General features: G+C 40.0%; 1 protein-coding gene across 1 annotated transcript in view; it reads right to left on the bottom strand.

Moving 5' to 3' along the window:
* Window positions 1-21,210, bottom strand: part of PCLO (piccolo presynaptic cytomatrix protein) — a 350,197-nt gene extending 328,987 nt beyond the window's left edge. Inside the window, exons 1-2 of the mRNA XM_051622973.1 lie at window positions 20,969-21,210; window positions 13,850-15,062 (exon numbers count right to left, since the gene is read on the bottom strand). Coding sequence (XP_051478933.1) covers window positions 13,850-15,062; window positions 20,969-21,210 — 1,455 coding nt within the window. The remainder of the gene's footprint in view (window positions 1-13,849; window positions 15,063-20,968) is intronic.
* Window positions 21,211-26,542: the final 5,332 nt, after the last annotated feature.

The following is a 26,542-nucleotide window of genomic DNA, read 5'->3' on the forward strand; positions in this document are numbered from 1 at the left end:
TGGTTTCAAGTACAGGGCACAAGTATTGGCAGTATACATGTATTCAATTAATCAGGCACAGAGGTGTGTTACTGGACACCATATATTACACAGATTCATACTTTACCATCAATTTGAGGCCAAGTCTTTACTTGGAACAGTGAGAAGCCTTGCCTGAGCCCTGATAGTTTTTTAAGAGCCATAATTAGGTTTGCCAAAATTCCTTTATTATAAAAAGAAGCTGCCAGGATAATTACTGCATGTCTGTATACAATGGATCCCCTTTTTTTCAACACAGAGGAGAAAAATCACAAAATCATGGAACCAACATGGTTGGAAAGGACCTCCGAGATCACGAAGTCCAACTATCAACAGAAAAAAACACAAAACAACCCACAATACCAGAAACACACCCCACGAAAAAATACCCAAAAAACCCACAACCTCAGCCACTAGAGCATGCCCTAAGTGCCACATCTACATGTTTCTTGAATACCTCCAGGGATGTTGACTCCACCATCTCCCTGGGCAGCATGCTCCAGTGCTTGACTACTCTTTCAGTATAGAAATTCTTCCTAATATCCAATCTAAACCACCCCTGGCACAACTTCAGGCCATTTCCTCTTGTCTTACCATTATTTACTCAGAAGAGATCAACACCCAACTCCCTACAACCTCCTTTCAGGTAGTTGTAGAGAGTGATGAGGTCTCCCCTCAGCCTCCTCTTCTTCAAACTAAACAACCCCAGTTCCCTCAGCTGCTCCTCATATGACTTGTTCCCCAAGCCCCTCAACAGCTTGGCAGCTCTCCTCTGGACACGCTCCAGCACCTCAATGGCCATCTTATAATGAGGGGCCCAGAACTGAACACAGTACTTGAGATGCAGCCTCACCAGTGCCAAGTACAGGGGCACAGTCACTTCTCTACTCCTGCTGGCCACGCTATTCCTGCTGCAGGCCAGAATGCTATTTGCCGCCTTAGACACCTGGGCACACCATTGGCTTATATTCATACAGCTGTCATCTAGCACCCCTAGGTCCTTTTTTGCTGAGCAGCTTTTCAGCCACTCTTCCCCAAGCCTGTAGCATTGCCTGGGGTTGTTGTGACAGAAATGCAGGACCTTGCACTTGACCTTGTTGAACCTCATAAAATTGGCCTTGGCCCACTGATCCAGCCCGTCCGGGTCCCTCTGTAGAGCCTTCCTACCCTCAATCAGAACAACACTCCCACAGAATTTGGTGTTGTCTGCAAACTTACTGAGGGTGCACTTAGTCCTGTCATCCAGATCATTGATACACATATTGAACAAGACTGGCCCAACACTGAGCACTGATGGACACCACTGGTGACCAGTTGCCAACTAGATTTGACTCTGTTTACCACAGCTCTCTGGGCCTGGCCATCCAGCCAGGTTTTTACCTAGTGGAGAGTACATTTGTCTATGCCATGATTCATCAGCTTCTGCAAGTGAATGCTGTGAGAGAAGGTGTCAAAGCCTTACTCAAGTCCAGGTAGACAACATCCATAGCCTTCTCCTCATCCAAAAGGTGGGTCACATGGTCATAGAAAGAGATCAGGTTGGTTAAGTAAGACCTCCCTTTCATAAACCCATGCTGGCTGGCCCTGATCCCCTGGCTGCCCTGCACTTCTTGTAGATGGGCGTCACTTTAGCCAGCCTTCAGTCATCAGGGACCTCCCCTGTTAACCAGGATTGTTGATAAGTGATGGAGAGCGGCTTAGTGAGCTCCCCTGCCAACTCCCTCAGTACTCTAGGGTGGATCCCATCAGGGCCCATAGACTTGTGCAAAAAAGGCAAATCATGTAATTACCCATGTTTATTGTAAATTTTGGTACCTCACAACTCCAAACCAATTTTTTCTCCTTCCAGTAAGTATTACATGAGAGGGAAACTGTATTTTCTAATAAGACAGAGAAATACAATAATCCTAAATGGTCATCCCTACCTTTGCTTTTGTAAAGCCTCACTATCTGAGGAAGGATCAATTAGGCTAAAAAGCACAGGAAGCATCATGTGCTATTTTCCACATTGTCCATCACTAACAGAAACATTATAGGCAGCAAAACCACCATTCAATATGGCACAGTGTCCCTTGGGCCTACACCTGCAAGTAGATACTTCAGCAGGTCATTTGTAGCTCTACTTGTTTTCTTTAGTCTATGTGTGAAACCCAGGGTACCAGCTATGCCACTTGCACACAGCACTGCAAGAGAGGGCAACTGCAATTAGGAGGATACAGAATGTAAGACTCAGATCCTTTCCCATAAGGGTGAAGATCTCTGGATCCTGTTTCTCATTCAGGTCTGAAATCTCTACCATACACCATGGGATGAATCTGGAGGCACAACATGCAAAGACAGATTTTGTCTGCATAATATTACAGCTCACTGGAAGGGAAGAACTCTGGTATCATGGACTGAGGTAACAATTTCATTTTTTTTGTGTGCTTTGCCAGCCTTTCATTTTTCCAGCAGCAAAAAAAAGAAGAAATAACAGTTGCATGCTGATTCCTAAAACACAGGTATTCCTATTATTCTGATAAACATGGTATATACACACTCTAGAACATGAGCTCGCTATTAGAATCATAGAACTATTCAGGTTGGAAAAGACCCTTAGGATCACCAAGTCCAACCATCATCCCTACTCTACAAAGTTCTCCCCTAAATTATGTCCACCAACACCACATCCAAACGACCCTTAAACACACATCCAGGGATGGTGACTCAACCATGGGCAGCCTACTCCAGTGTTTAACCACTCTTTCTGTGAAAAAAAATTTCCTAATGTCCAGTCTAAACCCATCCTGTTGCAGCTTGAGGCCATTCCCTCTTGTTCTGTCGCTAATTACCTGTGAAAAGACACCAGCACAACCTCTCTACAACGTTCTTTCAGGTAGTTGTAGAGACTGATGAGGTCTCCCCTCAGCCTCCTCTTCCTCAAACTAAACATTCCCAGCTCCTTCAAGCATTCTTCGTAAGATATATGAAGGCCCTTCACCAGCTTCGTTGCCCTCCTTTGTACTCGCTCCAGCACCTCAATATCTCTCTTGAATTGAGGTGCCCAAAACTGGACACAACACTCCAGGTGTGGCCTCACCAGTGCTGAGTACAGGGGGACAATCCCCTCTTTACTTCTGCTGGTCACACTATTTCTAATACAAGCCAGGATGCCACTGGCTTTCTTGGCCACCTGGGCACACTGCTGGCTCATATTCAGCCTCTTGTCAATTAGAACCCCCAGGTCCTTTTCTGCCAGACACTTTCCAGCCACACTTCCCCAAGCCTGTTGTTGTGGCCCAAGTGCAGGACTCGGCACTTGGCCTTGTTGAAGCCCAGACCATTAACATTAGCCCAGTGATCCAATCTATCCAAGTCTCTCTGTAGAGCCTCCCTATCCTCATGCAGATCAACACTCCCTCCTAGCTTGATGTCATCTGTGAACTTACTGATAATACATTCTGTGTCCTTATCAAGATCATCAATAAAGATGTTAAACAGAAACAGTCCCAACACTGAGCCCTGAGGAACACCGCCTGTGACTGGCCTCAGCTGGATTTGACTCCTTTGACCACCACTCTTTGGGCCCGACTGTCCAGCCAGTGCTTGATTCAACAGATCATGTGCTCATCCAGGCCATGAGCAGCCAGCTTCTTTATGAGAGTTCTATGGGGAACAGTGTAAAATGCTTTTTGAGGGTTCAGATAGACAATGTCCACAGCCTTTCCCTCGTCCAATAGTCAGGTCATCAGGTCACAAAAAGAGATCAGTTTTGTCAGGCAGGACCTGCCTTTCATAAACCCATGCTGACTGGGCCTGATGCCCCCTATTACTAAAAGCTTCACAAAAAGATGCCATATTTTCACCCCAGCTGTAATCTCACTGTCACCAAGTTACCACTCATAATAATGCTGCTTTTGTCTTACATTTTCAGTGCAATTTTTTAGATTGTTTAAATAATTCTCTTATCTACTTGCAACCCATGTAGCAAATGACAGTCAAAATGTGAAACCAACTGAAACAAAACCAGAACACATGCTTAAGCTCTGCTTTGAATTATGAAAGGAATTAAGTTCACAGCTGCACAGAGGACCTGAGCAAAGATTACATTTATCTTAACTCTCACATTGTTTGATTGGTGATCAGTTCCCTTACAAGTCCCCTACTTGCAATAAGTAAATCTTAATTTTTACATCTGATTTTAGATATCAATATTTTAACTTAATTAGATACACATTAATAGAATTTCTGGATTAATTCTTAAGGGTTTTCCAGAAGGTTAAATTAATCATAGACCAGACTTAAGCCACATACTCTGAATATCCACCTCTGCTGTCACAGCTTTCTGGCTTTGGCAAAGTGATTAAGATTCCTTTTATTAAAGAAGGGGTCTCCCCTACATGGTAGAGAAAAATAGGATCCTGTAAGGAGCTTTTTAATGGGCCTAAGTGAGGAATGTCTTTTCCAACTAACCACAGAAATTCTACAGAGGTTTGGACAATGCACTTTTCATGATTCATTGTTCATGTTTCTTTCTGACACCTCCACTTGCCCCTTTCTTTTTTCTTTTTTTTTTTCCTTTTTTTTTTTTTTTAATGGGAAGTGCTGTACTCTTAAGATCAGCAGATGAAACTACAGCAGTAACAGATAACTACCTGCTCTCATTCTCTCACTCAACATCCAAGAAATCAAGTCACTATGACACCTTTAAGGCCCCAAAGGAAATAGGTGTAGGGTTGGGTGGGGCTACAGAATAAAAAGTTTGAATCATTCTTATATTTAAGGTGTCTGGATTCCAATTGCCTAAATGGAGTCTGAACAAAAGCTATTTCTATGCTACAGTTTTCAATACAAACTTGTGCAGAAGACAAATCTTAACTCTCAACTGCTATTTCTTTTCTTACCTTAAAAAAAAAATTATATACATATATACACACAAATGTACTCTCAGTATTAAACTGAAGCCTTTAAAACAAAATTATTTTGCTACTCCTACAGCTGAACTTCAAAATAGAAAATGTAGGAAGTTTTATTTACTTCAGCATGTTGTATTTTAAACCTTTATGGTTTAGACATAAAATCCCTCCCATGCATTTCAGTAGGAGGAATTAAGTGGCAAAACCCTCAAGTCACTATACCTTACACACAACATCTTCAAACAAATACAGATCTGCACAGACTGCAGTTCTGCGATTGGAACTGCAGGAGTTCAAAATTAAGTGTGCTACATGATGCATTTTTGTATCAAACACTTGCCTGTTTGTTCTACTGCAATTACAGAGATTTAACGTAAAATTTAATGGGAGCAGGCTTCTGTTAAACACAGATGCTCTTACATGGTGTTACAAATGAAGTAAAACTGCTGCTGCCAATACCTAAAATATTAATGTTCGTCTATTCTTAAAGATCTTCCTGGACAGCAGTTCTGTGACTTTCCAGTTTCTTTCTCCATATGCCTCAGATCTCTACCTAGAATTAAAAGGCGAAAGTTTCCAGGGCAACACCTGAGCTTTTGCAGTTCCTGTCTACTTGTAGAGGAGCTTCCTCTTTGATGCTGAAGATCCCAAGCAGTCTATCTCTACAGTGACAGATAGGGGTGGGGGATAGGTCTTATTTCTAGGAGAAAGCTATGCTATTTTCTTCATACTGAGACCCATGCCATTGAGTGTTATGACTAGGACTGTAAATTTGACAGATTTTATGCAGCATTTTTGTACAGATTTCAACTACTGGCCACAGAAAGTGCTACCTGGCTTTCTAACTCACTGGTGAAGAAACTGTATGCCCTCATAAGAACAAGTAAGTCATTAAAATATATTTTATGTCACAATCAGACATGAAGCTTAAATATGAAGCTTAAAAAAGCTTCATAAAAAAACTACGAGTTGGGAGCACCAAATGAATTTAATGACAGCATTTTAGTAAGAACATCCATGGAGCATTACATTGCAGCACCAGGTTCCACAGCTCAACTTTCTTTTTTAATTCAAAATCTTAACAGTTGACTTCAAAAACAAATACAAGTTACACTTCAGTTCTCCTTACCTCAAACAAAGCCAGCACAAATTAAGGTAATCTGGAGCCTATTCCTTTCTGCAAAAAGTGTTAAGATTTGTTCTAACAACACAAACGCCTCAAAAGCAATAGGAAAACTGTCAGAGTGAGGCACTCTGGTGCCTCAGAATCCAGAATAAAGCTGGTGTGCTTTATTTCTATGCTTGCAGATGATGCAGAAGAAGAAGAGAATCCCACTTGATCTAAGATTCCAGATGTACTGTGAGAAAGAAATTTTGACTTGCAAATTGAACATATTTCATATAAAAATTGCTGGCACACAACATGAATGTAGCTCTCAGAAGCCATTTTAAGAGCCCTTTTGCAAACAGAGCCACATTTTAAAGCAATGAATCTCATTCTCATTTAGACCAGTCATTTTGTACTATAAAAAATAACTTTAAGATCTGTACATATTAATATATCTTTATGCCACCACACATATGTAAAATGGACTTTGCTGACATTGCTCAGCAGTACCCCGAAGTTTTATTGACAAAGTCATTACTAGTCTGAAAACACATCAATGTATTTGATTCTTGATAATATTAGAGAGGAGTGAAATCAGATTTTGCTCTTAGCAGACATTTCTGACAACAAAACAAGAGAACCATGAAAAATAAAACACTTGAGCTCATGATTTTATGCAGCTTCATGTAAGGTGGTTGAATACTGTAAGAGACAAGAAACTAGATCAGAAAATCCTGCTATGAATAAAAAAGGAATAATTCCTATCAAAAGAACCTCCTAAATTAGTATGCTAACATACAACTGAAAAGGTCTTTTAAACAAGCCTGGGTAATACTAGAGACATTTTTTTTTCCTTCTATACCATCCTTCCATGAATAAGATCTCAGCTATTCTAAGTAATTACAGTGAAATAAACATTTAACTATTGTACACGCTATGCAACTGATCCTCATTTGAGGCAAATAGCTTATCACAGCAAAATAAATATTTGCTTTCTGTATCTGCTATTTGAAAGGAAGTTAACTAGGGAGTTTACAACAGGCAACGCTGACTCGAGATGCTCACAAAAACAATGGCAGGTTCTAGTCAGCAGCATTTTCCCTGGTGTCCATTCCACAAACCACAGCAATGGTTCCAAGCACTGTAGCTTTGTAATAAAACTGTGTTTGAGCAAACTTTTTAAATGGACATTTTCAAAGACTATTTTTAAATGTTAGCTATTTTAAAACTAGTGAAAACATGGATGAATTCTGTTATGCAGCTATCACAATGCTAAAGCATACTCCACTACTGTGTTTAAATTACGAATACAAAAAGTTATTGCTTACATATGAACTATAAGTATTTGGGGAACCATAATTTTAAAGTGTATATAGCTAGAATCATAAAGCAAATCAGTAAAATAGTGATTTTTTTTTTTAAATCAGTATTTCAGAATATAGAAAAGTTGTTTTTATAGCTAAGTAGGTGTTTCAGCTTTGTCCTTATTCATAGGACAAAGAAAAAGACTTTCAAACACAGCTCAGTGCACTGCAACAAACACCGATTGCTTCCATTAACTGCATCTAGATTTAATATCCTAGAAACACATGATTTATTTACAAAAAACATAACTGCAAGACAAGAGAGCAGCAAAGAAAAGGTTAAAAAAGTTCATCTGTGCTCCACAGAGTGCATCCGAGTGAACGTGGCTGGGATTTGACAATGGATTATGCTGTCTGGCCAGAGCAGGGCTGGGCTGTGCTTCCTGCCCAGTGATTACCCAGCAAACAGCATCTCCACATCCCATGGCCTAACATAGTAGTAAATTACAGTTGCTGAGCAACAGCAGTACTGGCACAGATGGCTCACTGCAGTTGACATCCTTAGCTATGCAGATTAATTTATTATTTACTTGTGTTAAATCCTGGACAGGACAGTTTTCTGGGCTAATGAGTAAACACTTCAACATATTGTAGCGTAGTGCCCAATTTAAAAACTGAGAAACTGTATGCCATGCATAGGTGTTTGTTTTTTCCTATGGTCCACTCCTTCCTTAAAAGAAAGAAAAAAACACCACCACCACAGGGCATCAATAATATTAATACATCTAATCCTAAATGTAAAGCAGAAATGTAGGCATATAGTCTTCCTCTAAGGGAGAAACAGTGTGGGAGTGTACTTAAGAATATTTCATCCAGATAAACAATATTCTGTACTTCCATAATCCATCTATTTGAGGATCTTTACAATTTTCCCAAATGCCTACGTGGCATCTGCTAGGGGCAGAGCTAGAGCAGCCATACTAACTTCATTTGATGACAGGAACTACAAATAATCTCCACTTCCATTAAAACTGATGTGTTAGTAGCACTGAAACACCGTAAGTACTCTTTGGACCAAAACCAAATGTTTCACACGGAAATATTTCAAATTTTGATCCTTTTTAAAGGACAACTAAACAAGGCTTGTTTGAATCTGCTCTCTAATCTGTTTAAACCCAAACTAAGCGCCATCCTCTTTTATAAAACAGCTCTAGCTTTACTTTTTGGCACAGTTAACAGTTGATACCAAAGCTAATACTTGGAGGACGTTAAAAAAAAATTAAAAAATAAAAAAAATAAAGCTTTGTTGGGTCTTAACTCACTTCTTTGCAACTTATAAAAGCTGATAGTCAGATTCAAGTCCTGATTTTTTTTTTTTTTCTATTTTGTTTTACATTACTTATAACACCCTGGAAATTCACCCCAGTTTAAGTTTACATAAGGCACACAGTTTCAAAGCTATTTTTCCTGGTATTAAAAAGCTTAGACTTTATGGCATGTCACTAACGATAGTGATGGGCAGGTTTGTTTGTAATTTCCAGTCCATTTTGCATTCTGGTTCTTATGCACTACTGCAACACAGCAGGGCCTAGACTGTAAATCACAAGGAATATTTCAATTCAATCAATACCTTCCTTTATTGTCACATAATCAACAAATCTATTAATTTGTTGCAAGCATAAGCAAAACTAATCTGGATTCCCCAGAAGAATTACAGTCATCTTCTTTATATTAACAGTATTTTAAGTTATTATCTATACCTTTCCCTGTGCAAGCTAATAATAGTAACTAAAGAAAATTAATGCATTTCTAACTGCTTAAATTCTCTTTAGTCACTGAAAATATTCCATGCCCAAGTATTTGCTACTGTTTAGGATACTCAGAGATGTGGGATGTCAATGAAAGCAAATATAAATACTGAAAACTATTATGAGGATTTTCACAAATCATGACACTCTTGATCAGCAAAGGTTGTGATATAATTGCACATAAAAATGGATGCAGAAAAAAAGAGCAAACATTCAGTGCTGTACTACCTAGAGCAACTGGCACAGAAAATTCCTAGTTCTATAAGAAGAAAAAAGAAATAGACATGACCGAAAAAAAAAAATTTCAACAACAAAAAACCACGAAAATATTTTCAGACTGGGTTAAAAAAAAATATTCTCTTGCTTGCCAAATTTAAAAAAGTGTAAATCCAATAAAATGTTCTACTGGACCTGAAATTACACACTCTGCTTTGGGAGACTCAATGTTTGCTTGTTTTTTTTCCCTGCTCTTCTTTTTTTCCATTAGGATTAAGACAACTTTGATACTGACATGTTGTTCCAAAAACAGTCAGAACCAATAAAATATTTTTAGAACTCACTTCTGGCAAATCCTACATCAATATACACATCTTCACGTTCTCTGAATACACAATATTCAATAAGTATCTGAGAAAAAAATAGTATCTGGCTCCAAGACTAATCTTAAATGGTCTCTCAAAAGCATACTAAAACACTGGGTGAAATCCAGATGGATGTAGATAAAACACACAAAAAATAATCTCTCCTAAAAACTGCCTAGAAGACAGGCATTCACATATGCACACAGAGTCATCAAGGGTGGGCTTGTGGAGCCACAACCAGGTTTCCAGTATCAACAGCTTTAACTCTACTTGATCATAACTTCACAGATGTCCATCATCAAGAATGTAATCATTTATTTTTACAACCCTGGTTCAGTCTGTGTTGTGTGTATCTTCCAATAACTAGTGTACAGGAGATGAAAATTTACTCCAGCAATAGAGTATATGCACTGATCATTTAGATTTAAGTAATAGTTAAATGCTTTTTGCATAGCTTTATCAAAAACTATACAGAAGTGCTGAACAAACTGGACAGTTGCTCAGCTCTCTCTGTCCATTTTCAGAAAGTCTACTGCCATTGACCTGATGCAGAGGGCTGAGTATTTTTTTGAGAAATGCTAGTTTCTGTTGCTCAGGGCTCATGGGAGTGGTTTTGGCAAAATAATATTTTTAAAAATTAGTACAAATAAATCACCATGTAGTAAAATACACACCTGCTACAAGGCTGTGATTTATGTGAAGTAAAATGGAATAGAATATCAGTCATCAAAGCTGTTTATATAACTTTCCCTATTACTTTATGCAACTGTTGCTAGGCAGTCATGTGCCATGCTGATGAGCAGAGTGTGAATACCTAGACAGATTAGAGGCATATGTTCCTGAACACGTTATGTATGGTCTGTTTTCTCTCTAGACTGCTGAACAATACCAAGACACCAACTACCCCTCTTTCCCAAGGGGACTGCAATGTCAGATGATTCAGAGAAATAGGTCAAGGGATCTGACCTTGTGGCAATACAGATATCACTTTCTGCTCTTGTAGACACACACCAGTGAGTTGGAACAGACAGAATGCATGTAATACTGCATTTTAAATAGAGGTTTAAATTAAAAGAATTAATCAAAAAAATTAAAGTCAGCACTTCTTGTAATGGTTTTACAAGGCATAGAATCTACTTCCTGGGCCAGTTTGCAAAGCCTGCTCTGTTCTTTCCAGAATCAGACAGAAATATAGAAAACTGGAGATACCAATATTAGAAAAGTAACTAACTAAGATACAACTATCTTGTAAGAAACTTGTAAGAATATCTTATGAAGATAGTTCAAGCAGCTGTAAAGGGGAAAATGTTAAAGAACAAAATAAATATAAATTGTTTTCTAAATACCTATCTTTCACTCTGCCCACATCCAATTTGAAATTACTGCTTTCCAATCAGTAATGGGCTTTAACGTAAGAAATAAAAACAGTGGCTGTAAAGGGCATGGGAAAGGCACTTGAAGAATCATGAAACTTGGCAAAAAGAAGAGCAGGAAAAGTCAAAGTATAACAATAAGAAGTAACTGGATAGGTAAGAGACAAGGAGTTTTGGTCAGTAACACTTCAGGAGAACTTAAAGTAAGAGAAGCCACAGAAAAAACTTGCACCATAATCAGGAAAAATGACAGCTAAGACAAAAAACACAGTTTTCATGCTAGACAGGAAAGACTGTGTAAAGGAATCAGAAGCTTTTGTTAATAATTTAAATACTGGGGAAAAAAAAAGGGGGGGAGGGGGAACTAGAAGGAAAGTTCTACAAGAACTCAAGTGGGGACCTCTACAACTGAAATAAGTCAATTTTTTGTGTGCGCCATGGCAGGTTCTATTAATTTGCTCCAACTGTTCAGTAATAAAATCAGATGTGATTTTCATTGCACTTCACTACAGATTGGAGCAGGACACCCACAATGAAGTTTGAGCAAGCCAGCTGGTGGTGCAAAGCTGAGCAAATGAGAAAAGTCTGAGTGGGAACTAGGAGATTGGAACTAATCACTGAATAAATTAGATGCCCAATACCTTCATTTACTGAAACTATTTCCTCATTAAATAAATGCATATCCTGTGTTTATTTCAATGTGTAATGTGAAATTCAAATCTGCTTTTACATATGTATGCAATCAGTTAGTATTAAATGCAGCTGTATTTATTGTCTTAAAGTCCTGAATTTCACATTTGCAGAGTATCTGCTTCAAAAACTAGCCATTATTCATGGAATTTCCAAATACTTTGAGATCTTCTTACATAAACTCTCTCTCAAAATCCATGTCTTTTGAGCATACCAAAGTTGTCGACTGCTTCCATGGGAAACAGGAAATTTTTTAAGGAATACAAACTTGGAGTTCCAAGAGATTCCAGGAGTACATTACAGAAATATACACCTTGGCACCCATAAATAAATGTAAAAAATTTTGATCTAAAAACATTCTGTCAGAACTTCAAAGTACATTTTTCTTACAGAATTTCCTCTTTAACATAAATGCATCACATTTCCTGTCTGTTGTAAATAAATACATCTTTTTCTATCCCAAACTGAATGACATGCTTTTTGACTTTTCCTTCCTTATATAGACCCTGATAATACATCTTTGAACACCTGGTTACTTGCAGTTGCTCTGAAATTTCTGCACACAGCAGTCACTCCTTTTCCAATCCAAGCAATAATGCCAACTATTTCAATCCTGAATTTCCCTAAACTCCAAAAAAATTAGTACACTTCTAAACGATGCAATCTGCTACCAATGGTTATTGTGACTAGTATCAGGTATAAATTTACAATTTTAACAACAACTCAGTACCTAGCGTACTAGCTGGATACAAAAGGTTTGCTGTTTGTTACCAGGTACCCACCTCAAAGTACCACCAAAAAATATTTGCACTGGAAAGAAATCTAACTGCTAGCAATGTTTTTAAATCACTGTGGTACTGAGCAGACAGGCTGCCCAGATAGGCTATGGAGTTTTCATCCTTGGAGATATTTAAAAAGGGCTATGAGAAACCAGTTTTAGGTGACCCTGCTTTGAGCAGAAAGCAGGACTACATGATCTCCAGTGGACCATTTCAGCCACAGTAATTCTGTGATTCCACTTTAAACCTAGGGTTATTACTTGTCAGATTCAAAATATAATAGCAGTCCATACTTCTTCCTGTCAGCATCTCTGATCCGCTAAAGTAATACTGAAACAAGACAAAAATAAGTTTCCTAAATACTGCTCCTGGCTGTTTATCACTAGTTAGTCTTCGGTGTCAGGTCAGATTCAGATGCTGCATTTAAAACTATGTATTTCTATAAAACAATAAAAGTGTTGGTACCAAAAACAAATGGAAAACTGCATTAAAATTAGCGTATTAGGATATATGAGAAGCTGTTCAAGCAATAACAAATCAAACATTCATATGAAGCCTTATTACCATGCTGAGCAAGCAAAGAACATGGACATATATAAGCACATAAATCAAGCTACTGGCAACATCAGATTAAAATAAGTTCAACTGAAATCCTAATACTACTTTCTATGCCATTTCTATGCTATATAACTACAGCAAGAATCATGATCAAGGTTAGAATCAGTCCACAGAGATCTCTTTCTTAGCATCCCACAAGAATTAAATAACCTGATTATCATCAAGTCAAAACTCACGACTCAAGCTTTCAGCTAATGAACACTCACACATTTAGAAAGCAAATCCACCCCACATCCTTTTCCAAAACACACATTGGGACTATGAAGACTCATTTTCATATTTTCTTGCTTAGTTAGTTCCTACAGCAGCAAATTTTACTTATTTATAAATGTATTAGCACATGACTATTGTGGTCAGATTATAAACTTAGCCAGAGAATGCTTAAAATCAAGGAAAATGGCAAAAATGTCACACTGGGGTTCCTCCTCTTTTTATATGAAGAAACACACTTCTAAACATTGTACAAACTGAGAACCCTTGTAATATTTTTTTCCACAATTTTACCCCCTTTTACTTTTAAGTAATTTTCCCAAATAGCATGGTATTTTTTCAACTCACTTGAGAAGGTCTTAACTGATTGTAGGGATACACTGTAACACAAGTGATGTTTCAGCATAATGAAGGTAAACTTCATTTTGTGCTCCCATAGTGAAAGTTAGTTTAAAAACTACTCACCTCTGTTAAATGAGGATTAGGATTGAATCCACACAGGCTGCAGACGACAGTGTGACACTGTGTGCACGTGTTGTAATTGGCCTTTTCTGGAGCATGCAGCAGCAGTTCGGTGGTTGTGCAAAGAGGACAGAAGGTTTTCTTTGGGGCAGACTCAGTGGGTTGGGTTGCACTGACTTTCTTTTGCTGGGAGGGTTTTTCAGGCTCCGGTTGCTGGCCTGGTGTTTTTGTAAGTCCTGGCTGTTGTCCTGGGGGCTTTGTGGCCTCTGCAGTCTGAGAAGATGGTTTCGTAGGTCCTGCCTGTGGTGGCTTCCCAGGTCCAGGCTGTGATGGTTGTTTTGCAGGTCCTGTTTGCTGAGCAGATGGGTTTTCAGGTCCAGGCTGCTGAGAAGGCTGTTTTGGAGGCCCTGCTTGCTGGGAAGATGGCTTTCCAGGGCCTCCTTGCCGTACTGGCTGTTGAGATGGTTGTTTTACAGGTCTTGGCTGCTGCGATGACGGTTTTGTGGGAGGTGGTGCCTGGGATGATGTTCTAGCATTATCTGGTTGTTGTGGTGATGGCTTTGTTGGGCCTGATGAAGGTTTTGCAGAAGTCTGTTGTTGAACAGGCTTTGCTGGTTCCGACAGCTGGGGCTGAGATTTTTGTGATCCTCGTGGCTGGGGTGGTTGTTTTGCTTGATCTGGCCTGGAGTCTGCTGGGTGACCAGGGCCGGGTTTCTGAGCTTGCTTTGGTTCCCCAGGCGGCTGCTGAGGCACAGGTTTGGAAGACTCAGTTTTCTGGGGGGTGGGTCTGACAGGTCCTTGTTGAGCAGCTGGCTTTGGAGATTGTTGCTGAGCTGGATGTTTTGCAACACCCTTCTGGTCTTCAGGTTTCCCTTGCTCTTTCTGGGTAACTTTTTGTTTCTTACCAGCTTCTTCATGAGCTGAGTCTGAATCTGATATCAAATCAAAAGGATTGAATTTGTTCACAACTGAAGTGACTGCACCGAATGGATTAGCTTCTGAGAGAAAACTGGGCATCATACTTGGCTTCTGATCTTCTTTAAAATCAGTCCTGGATTTTGATTCCCTTAGACTAATAGAAGAAGGGCTCCGACCAGGTGCCCGTTGCTCTGTCTTCAGCACATCTACTGTTCTGCTTTTACTTAAACTTGGTGGTCCTGGATCTGGAGGCTTACCTGGTTGCCTGGGACGGTGGCTTGTATCCAGCTCGGGATGTCTGCAGACAGAAAAAGAAATAAAATTCAAATAATGCAGAGTACAGAAAAATTGAATAAAAAAAGATATATCTGTGATCCTGGAAGTTGTCTGGTAACACTGAAGTTTCACAGATGCCTCAGTGTTTACAAGATCAAAGCTTATAACATGAGGCACATGTAAAAAGTATTTAAATAAAAATTATTGTTCAGTAAAGACTTTTACAAATATTCATAGACTGATTAAAAATTATCTGACAACAAGATTTAACCAGGTCATTTTTTCTTCAGAAATCTGAAAAACTCTAAGCTATAACTTCCTATTTTACCAAGATCCAAATGACTAACTTTCCACTCTATACCTTGGGACACAAACAAGGGGAGACAGAAGACTCAAAAAAACAAGTGTCAAAAAATTAGCACATCAAAGCACAGCTGTACAAGAAAAACACTGCACATCAGAAAAAGTGTATGTATTTGTGTTTTGGCTACTTGTACAAAATTTTGATATTTTTACAATTCAATATGCAGCAGGGACTTAAACTACTACATTAAGAAGTATAAGCTTCTCTAAAGTATTTTTTTTGCCACCCATCGACTCACAGATCAGAATTTTCAATCAGATAAAACAGATGCCAATTTACAGAATGAGTCCTGCAGTTTCATTTTGTTCCTAAGTAGAACTTGTGTAGTTTCTTCCCAGCACTATCCCAACAATTCACATTGCCCAGCAATAAAAAGAAAACCTCTCATTACATATGCAATTTTGCCAGTTCTCTAACAATAATATTTTGCTCTGTTTTCATAAAGGAGAAAATAAAACTAAGAATGCAGGAACCAAAGTCAAGATCATGTCTTCATATGTGGCATAGTAGAAAATTCTCTATTCTGTGCCACCACTATGCTTTTGTTGAAAGATAGTGTTCTCTTCAGTGCCACACCAGTGTTGCAAACATAAAATTTTTAGTTTTCGCTTTGAGAGATCCAGTTAACTGTTTAATCTTGTTTTTCCAGATATGACATTTCTTCTTGGATATTCATAAGCAAAAGAAAACATCCAATCACTCATTACATTTGACTGTATTTGTTAAGTAAATAGAAATAAAACAATAATTGCATTATTTGTTTAAGAGTTTTTTCAAAAGTCTGCAGGATCATACAGTAGACAAATTGAAAAATATATTTTACACTGATAATGTTACCATGGGTTTACTATTGCTTCTGATTAGTATTTAGAGTTTTCATTATATACCTAGCAATGGCAATATAAAAGACCAAAGCTAAGTGGTAGCCATTTCTGCGCTTGTAATTCTTGCAGCATGTGATTTTCTCACAATCTTGTATCTGATGTTTTTGTGAATAAAAAATTTTGACATGAAATCCTTGTTAAGGATAAACTATTTCCACCCTTCCATAACTCTATTTACCCTTCCCTGTTCTTGTAAAATTATTTGCTGTAATAGTGGCAAGTATACAATCTTCATGTGGAACCCATGGAAGTGAGTAGGTGTCTTCCTATTGACATCAATGAACATTAACTTATTATTCATATAGAGGAAAATTCAGAAAAGCCCAATGATAATCTAATTCCTTCAGATATTTGGCATTTTTGCTTGTTATAAGCACAATTTTATATTCTCATTAGCTACTAGGTAGGTCTACCTACAGTTCCATTTCTTGCTATTTAGATAAGTATTCTAGGTTTGTCTGAAGAGGGGGTGCTTATTAAGTGAAATCATTTCAACTACTTCATTAGTGGCAGTCTGGTACACCTTCAGCATTCATGTTTGCATGTGTTTAAAATGTTGGAAAGCTTTTTACAACATTGCTAAGAGTGACAAGGGAAAAAAAAGGATCAATGGTACTGTTAAAACTCAGGTCAGGAAACAGAGTACTATACCCAAACCATACAGTGTGAAGGTGGAAGTCAAAAAAAAAAAAAACAAAAAAAAACAAAACAAAAAAAAAAACCAAAAAAAAACCCAAACAAACAAAAAACTAAAACTCTTTTTAGAAATTGAACTTGGACATCAAAAAGAAGTAACTGTGGAACCCTGCTGGAACAGAGTTCTCCTCCAGCTTTCATTTTATAAAAAGAATGTGTTCCATAAATTTCCACTTGATCAGATGTTAGGACTTGAAATGAGATTAAAACCCATTCATCTAGGAAATAAAAAAGCCAGGTGATTCTGCAAGGCTGCTGGTGTATTCTGAACACCACACTTTACTTGTCTTTACACATAACAAAATTTCTAAGTAATGAAGACAGAGCATGGCTAAGTAGTGGAAGAAAAAGCCTTGAAAAGAAAAGCTTCTTAAGCAATGTTACCTCTGTCAAAAGCCAGGACTAGTTTCATCTAGTTTTAGGTAGCTGGAAGTTAAAGCTTTCTTTTCTAGAACTATTTTACAACCAGCTACCAAGTGATATTGAACAATTTTAATAATCCGGAGAACAATAAATCCTGAAAAAAATGTTGTATTTATTTGATAGAAATTTTCTTACTTTAAAACCCTTGGAATCATGAAAGACCTGCCATTGTTTTAAAGTCTTCAATCCAGACTCAACAAGCAAAACGATTCTTTGTGTTGCTATATTTCTTCTCACTTTGGCCCCGATTCAGAAAGCTCATCTTTATTCAGTTACATGAATATTACAGTCAAATCAAAGCTCACTTTGGAATCAAGAGGAGATTTAATAAGACTATGGTCTAGTACTTGAATGCCATCACTATAAAAACCTATTAAAAAGGCATTGTTTTCCCATTCATCAGTATAAATAGTTTTAAAGAGAAGTGCAATAACTAGACAACTCTAAGATGTTTATATCTTTTTGTATCTACAGACAAGATATGTATAAAGTTTTGCACAGGCTTGGTGGCTACCTTTTTATTAAAGTCATTAGCAAACATATATATTTCTTCTGAAAAATACACTATAAATGTAGTTCAGACATGTGACACTCAATAAGACTTTTTTCTTTTCTGTTAATGTCTATTGTGAACAACTTAATGAACCGGGGGAAAAAAAAAAAAAAATCCACAAAAAACCACAAGAAAACAAAACCAAAAAAGCAACACCCAGCTGCATGAGATCATTCATATATCCCATTTGGTCAGCTAGTTCTTTGAGATTATGTTAAACAATTCCTCAACAAATGGATACTGACACAGTAACAGCATCATTCAATGAAGCTAGAACATCTGGAACATGCTTAAAAAATTGACTGTGTATGTTTCAGCTAAGCTTCCTAACCATGAGTTTTCCCAAGACAAGTAACTGAAATAGGACAGAATTACTTCCATAGGAGCTAAGCATCACAAACTCTGACTGCAACCTAGTGAATCAAATCTTCAAAGAAAAAGTAAAGGCACATTGATTTAGGCAGTCCACATGAGGTGCTCTAGATCTAAATGCTAATACAAAAATGTGTAATAAATATTAATTGCATTTATTTAGCTGTTGTATTTTTGAAGATTTAAAAGCTCAAAGCCTATAGAAGTCATAGAAGCTACGCCATACATTTTATGGTGGTAAAAGTGCTACTATGTTTCCTTGTACGTACATTACTTAATATTAAAAAGCCTATTGTTTCAAAAATTCTTACATCAGGATATCATCAACCATGAGGAATTTGTACACTTCAAGACTTGGGTTACTTTGGAATGAGCATAAAAGCATGCAGAATGGGAAATAATAATTAGTCTCTCAGGTATGACTAGATAACAGCTAATATTATCATGGAAATCAGAGATGAAAAATCCAATTAACAACATGAAAAAACCAGACAACAGAGGAACACTGTCATAATGCAAAGCTACATAAACTGGAAGACTTACTTCATCTTTTAATAGCTATTTCTGTCACTTAACATTCAGACTAGTATAACCACGCTAGAACAAAAGCTGTTGGAAACAACAGTTGTAGAGCATAAGTTAAGAGGTATTTTCTACATCTGATTTCTTTGGCCATACAGTGTTAAAAAAGGCTTGAAGCTAACGAATTTGAGTCTCAACAGGGTAGTTCTTTACTTAAGTTGTAATCTGGAAGAGGCTGATCTTTGGCACTAGAACTCTTATTCCAAGAGTTTGGATGAGTTTCTGAATAATTATTATCTTTATTCTTGGTAGATCTCAATAGCAACGAGAGGTGTGCAAGAAGAGCTAGTAAAGCCATAATGCAAGAGCAGAGATAAGGAGTAACCCCATTACAGTGTGACAGGCACAAAGATGCTGTGATGGGAACATAAAAACCTAGTTGATAACTTATCGCACTGAATATTAAAATGTCAACTTTGACTAAAAGTTAAAAGGCTGTAATTCACAAATATGGAGGGCTTTTCCTTTAAATGGAGTGAAAATATGGTATGCTAACAAGATCAAAGTCGTTTCTGATATCATAAATAGATGTGTAGGAAAGCAGCCACTTATAAATGCAGTAACATTCACGTTGCAATGAGTTTAGCCTGTTGTAAAATCTTCCAAGTACATGTATCTTATTTTTTTACTGGGACATCAGCATGAAACAATAAACTTTTGAAGCCTTTGTATCTGCTTATAGACTGTTATACCAAGAGGAATTCTTAATTTAGTTTCACAGAACTAACCAACATGATTTTTTTTTTTTCATTAACATCTATAGAAGCTAGGTAGAACCCTGAACGGAATGGAAAATTATATTTTATATACAGTGTTAATATCTGTTTAATAATTATGCAAGACAAGGTAAGAAGATTTGATATCTAGCCGTAAAAAAATGGTGACCATCATCTCAGGTATAATCCAAATGTCTTCAGTAGCTTACCCAAGGATGAATTTGGTCCCACCCTCCTTTCTTCTCTTCTAGAATTCACTTATATAAACCTGATATTATATAAATTCAATATGCATTTATCTAGGGTGAGGTCAAGAACCGTGTTGAACGGTCGAGGAGACTCCTTTCAGCATCCTTCTTCCAGACAAACAACACACCCAGCCTGGCAGAGGGAGAGCAACAGAGACGGAGGCCCTGGACGCCGGGCGTGGGAAGCGGCGTGTTCAGGACCGTGGACAGGGGCAGGGCGGGCGCCGAGCGGCGACGGCCGGAACCGGCTCCACGGAGCGAACCGGCCCCGGGCCGAGGCGGGGAAACCGGCTTGTTGCACGTCGGGCAGTGAATTTACCAACGGGCAGGGAGGAAAAAGGGGAAGGAAACTGCCCTAGCCTTGGCAGATGCCATCACTATCCAGAATACTGAATCTCGTCGCATTCAAATTAATCTATTATTTCGCCTCTATTTCCTCTTTCAACAAAAACGAGGGCGGGAGGAGGAAAAGAAGAAAAATAAGAGGGGAAAAAATAGACCGAAACAGGCCTCCTCAATTCATTACTATTTAATGAAGCCAAATGATAGTTGTGGAGGTTAAGAAATGGCAGAGTAATGGCTGGCAAACACATTATGCCCAAAAGCTTTCAAAGATTCAACAAGAATCTCTTTCTGCAGATCGAGAATCTTACAGAACCCATCAGCCCTGGGAGAGCTTCCCTGGCTACTATCTGAGCTGTGGGGCACTCCAGCCACGGAAAGCACACACACACAAACACAGAGAAACCCGAAATGTTGCCTACAAATCTCTCCCCTCCTTAACCACAGAAAGTACCCGTGCTCCGGATCGGTGCGGAGGGAGGCAAGGGGAGAGGGCGCAGCCCACTGGAACCGAGGACCGTAGTTATTATTAGAAACCACCGGAGTGGGAAAAGCTGGGAGAGTGCAGGCTCCGTCCCAGTGTCCGCACTCGTGCAGCCGCCCCTTTCCCTCCCTCAGCCAGCAAAATGCAATGCCTGATCCCGATGCAGCGGGCCCAGATCGTATTGCGACTCGCCCCCCGCCCCAACGCGAGGAGACGGAGAAGGGGGAAGGGAGGAGCGGGAGAAGGGAGATTTTCCGTGCATGCCTTTGCATGGGAGGCGGCTCCGCGCCGGCGAGGTTCCCTCTGGGCAGCCCCTGCGCCCTTGACATGACAGCGGCGATCTGCCTCCTCTCTTCCTCGCTCAGCTGGCTCAGGTCCGCCTCCACTCCGGCCGGGACCAGGCGCTGCAAGGGGGCCGCAGGGCCGCCGCCATCCCCGGCTGCCGCCGCCCCTTCGGGGAAGGCGCCCAGCCCTTCGCCTCCTTCCAAGCTCGCCTCGTTGCCCATGGCCGCCGCGGCTCCCCGCTCGCCGCGGTTCCCCTCAGGCGCAGACCGGGCGGGGGAGCGGCTCGCCGGCGCGCAGCCCCGCTCCCCAGCGGGCGGAGCGGCTGCCGCTCAGGGCTCCGCGGCCGCCACCACAGCCCCGCGCGGCGGCAGCGCCGGGGCCGGCTCCCTGGCTGCCGCCGCGGCTCCCGGGGAAGTGCGGCGCCGCCAACCGCCCGCCGCGCCGTGCTCCGCCGCCCCGCGCAGCGCATGCTCCGGGCGGGCGGGGGGCTCCCCCCGCTCACACCGCTGCCCCGCGCCCCGCCCCTCGGCCCGGCCTTTAAAGGTACCGCGCACACCCGCCGCTGCATCGTGTAGCCACCGCCCGCGCTGCGCCGCGGAACCGCTGCTGGCGCATCTGAAGAGCACGGACGGGTCGTAGCCACGGCGGGCTCTCGGCCAGCCCTCCGTGGGGCGGCGGGGATTGCGACACCCGGTCCCGGAGGTGCTGCCTCCCGTTCTCCTTCCCGTTCCAAAGAAGGATGTGCTCGCAAGCAGCCAAAGCTTGACGGAGCCTCGCTCGCCCAAAGCACGAGGAAGGGAAGGCTGGAAAGCACATCCGGAGGACATCCAGCCAAGCAACTCCCTCAGAGCAGAGCCAACGAGGCGAGGTTGCTCAGGGCTGCATGCAGCTGAGTCTTCAATGTCTCTATGGATGGAGATTCCCCAACCTCTCTGGCCCCTGTCTCAGTGTTGGACCACCCTCATGATGACTGGCTGCAGTATGTCATTGTTGTTCCAGGACTGGTGAGCCCCAAACTGGACATAATTCTCCTAATGCAGTCTCACAACTGCTGAAATTATTGAGAAGAATCACCTTCTCTAACCTGCTGGCCACACTTGAGGGAGCACAGTCCAGTCTGCTGTTGGAATTCTTCATCACAGCAGCATCCTGCTGAAACATGCTCACCTTCTCATCAACCAAGACTTCTTCTGCAAAGCTTTTGGGCCAGCCTGCTCTGGTCCATGGAATTATTCCTTCCCAGATACAACAGGACTCTGCACTTGCCTTTGTACAACTTAATGAGGTTCCTGGCGGTCCATCCTCCTGGCTGTCAGAGGCTCTGCAAAGCATTAGTTTTGCTGTATCTACTGTCCTTTGAGATGGCATAATTCAGAGATTTGCTCAGGATCTATTTCGTGTCTTTGCCCACATCATTAATGGAGACATTGAATAATATCAGTGAGAAAGGTACAAGTAGTAACATACCACCAATTGGACTTTAAACAATTAACCACAGCCTCTGCTACAAAGGCAGTCTGAGGGAGTTGGGACTATTCAGCCTGGAGAAGGGAAGGCTCTGGGGACACGTTATAGCAGCCTTCCATTACCTGAAGGGGCTATAGAAAAGCTGGGGAGAGGATTTTCACTAGAGAGGGTAGTCATAGGACAAGGGGTAATGGTTTTAAACTGAAAGAGGGGGAGATTTAGGTTAGCCATCAGGAAGAAATTCTTCACCATAAAGGTAGCAAGGTGTTGGAATAGCTTGCCTAAGGAGGTCTTTGGTGTAACCCCTGTGGAGGTGTTTAAGACCAGGCTGGATGAGGTTTTGTGCAGCCTGACCTAGCGGGAGGTGTCCCTGCTCATAGCAGGGAGGTTAGAACCTGATGATCTTTAAGGTCCCTTCCAATTTTAAACATTCTATTCTATTCTTCACACCCCATACAGGTCTCGTTAATTTGGCTATAATAATATTATAGTTGATTATGCTGAAAGCCTGATGGTGTGTGATTTGCCTGAAAGCCTGAAGGTGTGTGGGGTAAGCACATGCTGTCCGTTTCCAATAACCTTCCTGTCCTTCATCCACTTCAACATGGCATCTAGGAGGATTTGCTCTGTAACCTTCCCAGGAAAGTTGCTTGCCACATTAGTCTAACTACCTTGTAGTCCTCTAGTGGATCCCCTTTCTTGAAGGCATGTGCAGAGCCTGCCATTTTCTGGTCATCATGGAACTTTGCCAATGACCTTTTAAAGATGATAGAGTGACTCAGCAATAGCATCAGCCAGGTCCCTCAGAACCCTTTGATCCACCCCGTCTAGTCCCATGAGCTTCTATATATCCAACTGGTTTATGTACTCCTTAAGTCTGTCTTGCTCTACTCACAAGTACTCTGATGCCCGGCTTGGGGACCTGGAAGACTAGGGGACAAACCTTACTTATTAAAGCTATGGCAAAGAGCTACAAAGTACCTTGGCCTTTCTATGTCCTTTGCCACCAGTTTTTCTGCCTCATAGATTAGGGGCCAATTTTTTTCCCAAATCTTCCCTAGACATCTTAATAAATTGTGGCTGTATTTTTTATATTCCAATGTGTTGTTTAAACAGCTTAGATATTCACTGGTATCAATTGTTTTAGCTACATTTTGAGCTCTTGCTTGTCTCCTTCTGTAGCACCATTACTACTTTTCTCCAGATGTAGCTGTATGCAGGTCAGTCTCCAAAATGACCCACCTAAAGATGCTCTCCAAATATTTATAGTGCTCTTATTTTGCAACAATAGAAGACCATTTATTCCATGCTGGTTCACAATAAATGATGAAACTAGTAGCAGACTTCCTACTTTTCTCTCAAGTGACTTTTAAGTTACATATCAGCAGAGAACATGATGAATCACAGAGGGAAAATCCTCTATATGGAGTAGCATGACATGAATGTGAGTGGATGCCTATTCACACTGTGTTCTAGGCAAAGGCATCAGAGGGGCCTGCAGAAGAGGTGACACAACACAATCACACCTGAATGAAGATGCGGATGAACAAGTGAGATTAAAACACAATAAATTCACACCATAAAACAATTAAAACTGGAGAAATAGCAGTTCTGCTACTGCTTACGGATCAAAACTATATACACTGTTCCTATTTCACTGTTATCTTGTCCTGAGATTGAAGATAGGAGGAAAGAGACATAGACCTCCCAAAGAAGTAAGCCAAGCCCAGAAGGAGGCACAGGATAAGAAATGACCTTCAGTGAGAAGTTCATTATTGGCTTCACTGGAGTTAAGAATGTCACCTAAAAATTATTATGATTTCAAATGTCTTAGGGATTTTTGTGGAAACTGGCTCTTTTCACAGTTCTGTGACATTTACCTTTTCTTATGAAATAACATTAAATCAATAGTTATCCATCTCAGAAGTCTCACCGCTGACCTGTTTTCCCCACATCCCATCATTTCCACATCTTTCTCTCTATATGCTTCACAGTTTGTCCAAAAGTGACACCAACTCTCTCATTTTGGTGTTACTAATGAAATTCAGCAACTAATGAGGCATAACATTCTGTTATAGCAAGGAAAGAAGAGTTATAAAATGAATCAGCCTTTTTCTCAAAAAGTCACCATCTCCAACTTGCACAAAACAGCTTGATGGTGTAAGGCTAAATACTCTTTTTAAATTAAAAAAATATATATATTTTCTTAGTCATTAGCACTGAAAAATACGATTAAAAACCTTCAGAGATAAAATAAGCTCTTTTAAAGTGCATGCAAATTAGAACTCTGTGTAAATTTAGAGGCACAGACATAGAAGCAAGTTGCCTTCCCTTAGATACTAGGTAACATAAAAAGGATGATCATGAACAGAGGCAAATCCAACTGCCCTTAGAGGCCTCACAGTTTTTGTACAATTTTTATTCCATCTGAATCCAAAGTAGATCAGCACAATCCACAAACATTTCTATCTTTTACAACATTAAGTCCATGTATGGTATTACTATTCCTGCAAAACAAAGGCACAGTATAGTTGAAGTAATGTAACTTCATTCAGACTGAAGAGTGCTCTGTGTCAGGAATGCAGCACTTTCATCTGGGCCTGGCCAGTTTGGTGTGCAAACCAGATGCATCAGATCTCCAGAGAAGTCATTCTGAGTCAGAGCTGAGCAGGCAGAAGCAGCACCAAGATGCTAGTTCATCTTTAGCTTGTGCTGGATCTGTTTTGAGCAAGTGAATCTCAGCTGAGTGTGTATATTCAGCACTAAAATGAGCGCTTGAAGTTAATTTACTGATTAACAACACTGAAGACATCCAATCTTCTCATCAGTAGGCTACTTAGTTTAAATGTATTCTTTACATTTTAGAGGGGAGAAGAAACAATTTAGTTCATAGAATTTGGAGAATTAATGCCAAGATCATCAGAAGAAAGGAATAAGGTCAGTAAAACCTTGGCATCAGCTGGCAAAATGAGATGGGAAGGAAAACTTTTATATCTTAGTAGTATCTCTGGCATTTTGCCCAGATCAAATTGAAGGAGGAAGAAAGTGTTAATCATTAACAATTAACAGAGGCTGTATTGATGAGTACCATAAAGGAAGACAAAGTTAAAGAGCTAGAATTTGCATAAACATATCTATATTCTGCTTTGTACAAATAGCTAGCTAAATGTTACTGTGCCCTCATCACATTTACCTACCCCATTTCAGAGATACAGAGAGCATGGAGGGTACTTTGTTTTAAAACACATGGCTAAGATGGATACAACAGTTCATTCCATCTGCTATACAGAATGAGCAGTGTTTCTTAATGATAGCTATTTCCAGACAGTTAAAACAATACATTTCAAAAATATATTTAAATATATACAAATAAAGGAAAATATGGTATACCATAGTGCAGTCAGTTGCACAACTGTGCTTGTTGTCCTCTCCTATTCACCATCTCACAATGCAAGTGAGCACACTGCACCAAAGATTAAATGGGGGGGGAATACACCAAATTCATATTGAGTCAATATACTGAATGGAATTCCTCCAACACAAAAAAAACCTGATTAAGTTTTTAAAGGATGAAACGAAAGAGTATGAATCTGTTTTCTGCACAATGCCTAGGAAGTAATAATTTCAAGTATAACTCAAGTTATGTCTATATGAGTGCATAAGCCAACAGCACATGATGCTTTAAGCTACACGTTTGTATGTGCACCAGTATATGCCATTGCTGCCCTAGTGTACTAGGCAGGTCACTGATGCAGATCACATGAAATACCTATTAAGGAGTGGAAACAAATGCATACATGTTCTGCGCTAAATGGCTGCATGCTCTAAAACACGAACACAGAAGATTAAGCTTTTTTCTCTCACAAGTACTAATGCTGTATAAAAACTATTCCTGTGTATTTACCACCCAAAGTTTGGCTAAAACTTCAATTCTCCAAGATCATAATTAATCTCCAGTCTCACCAGACTCACTAGTCACCAAAATAACCAGTAAATGATGATAACAAGGTACCTTGCAAAACATTGTGTATTGCTCTTCTATTCAAATACGTATTACTCCTCTCTCTCTCTCCACACAGTTTTCTA

This window comes from Apus apus, chromosome 1 (assembly GCF_020740795.1).
Source record: "Apus apus isolate bApuApu2 chromosome 1, bApuApu2.pri.cur, whole genome shotgun sequence".
Taxonomy (NCBI): Eukaryota; Metazoa; Chordata; class Aves; order Apodiformes; family Apodidae; genus Apus; species Apus apus.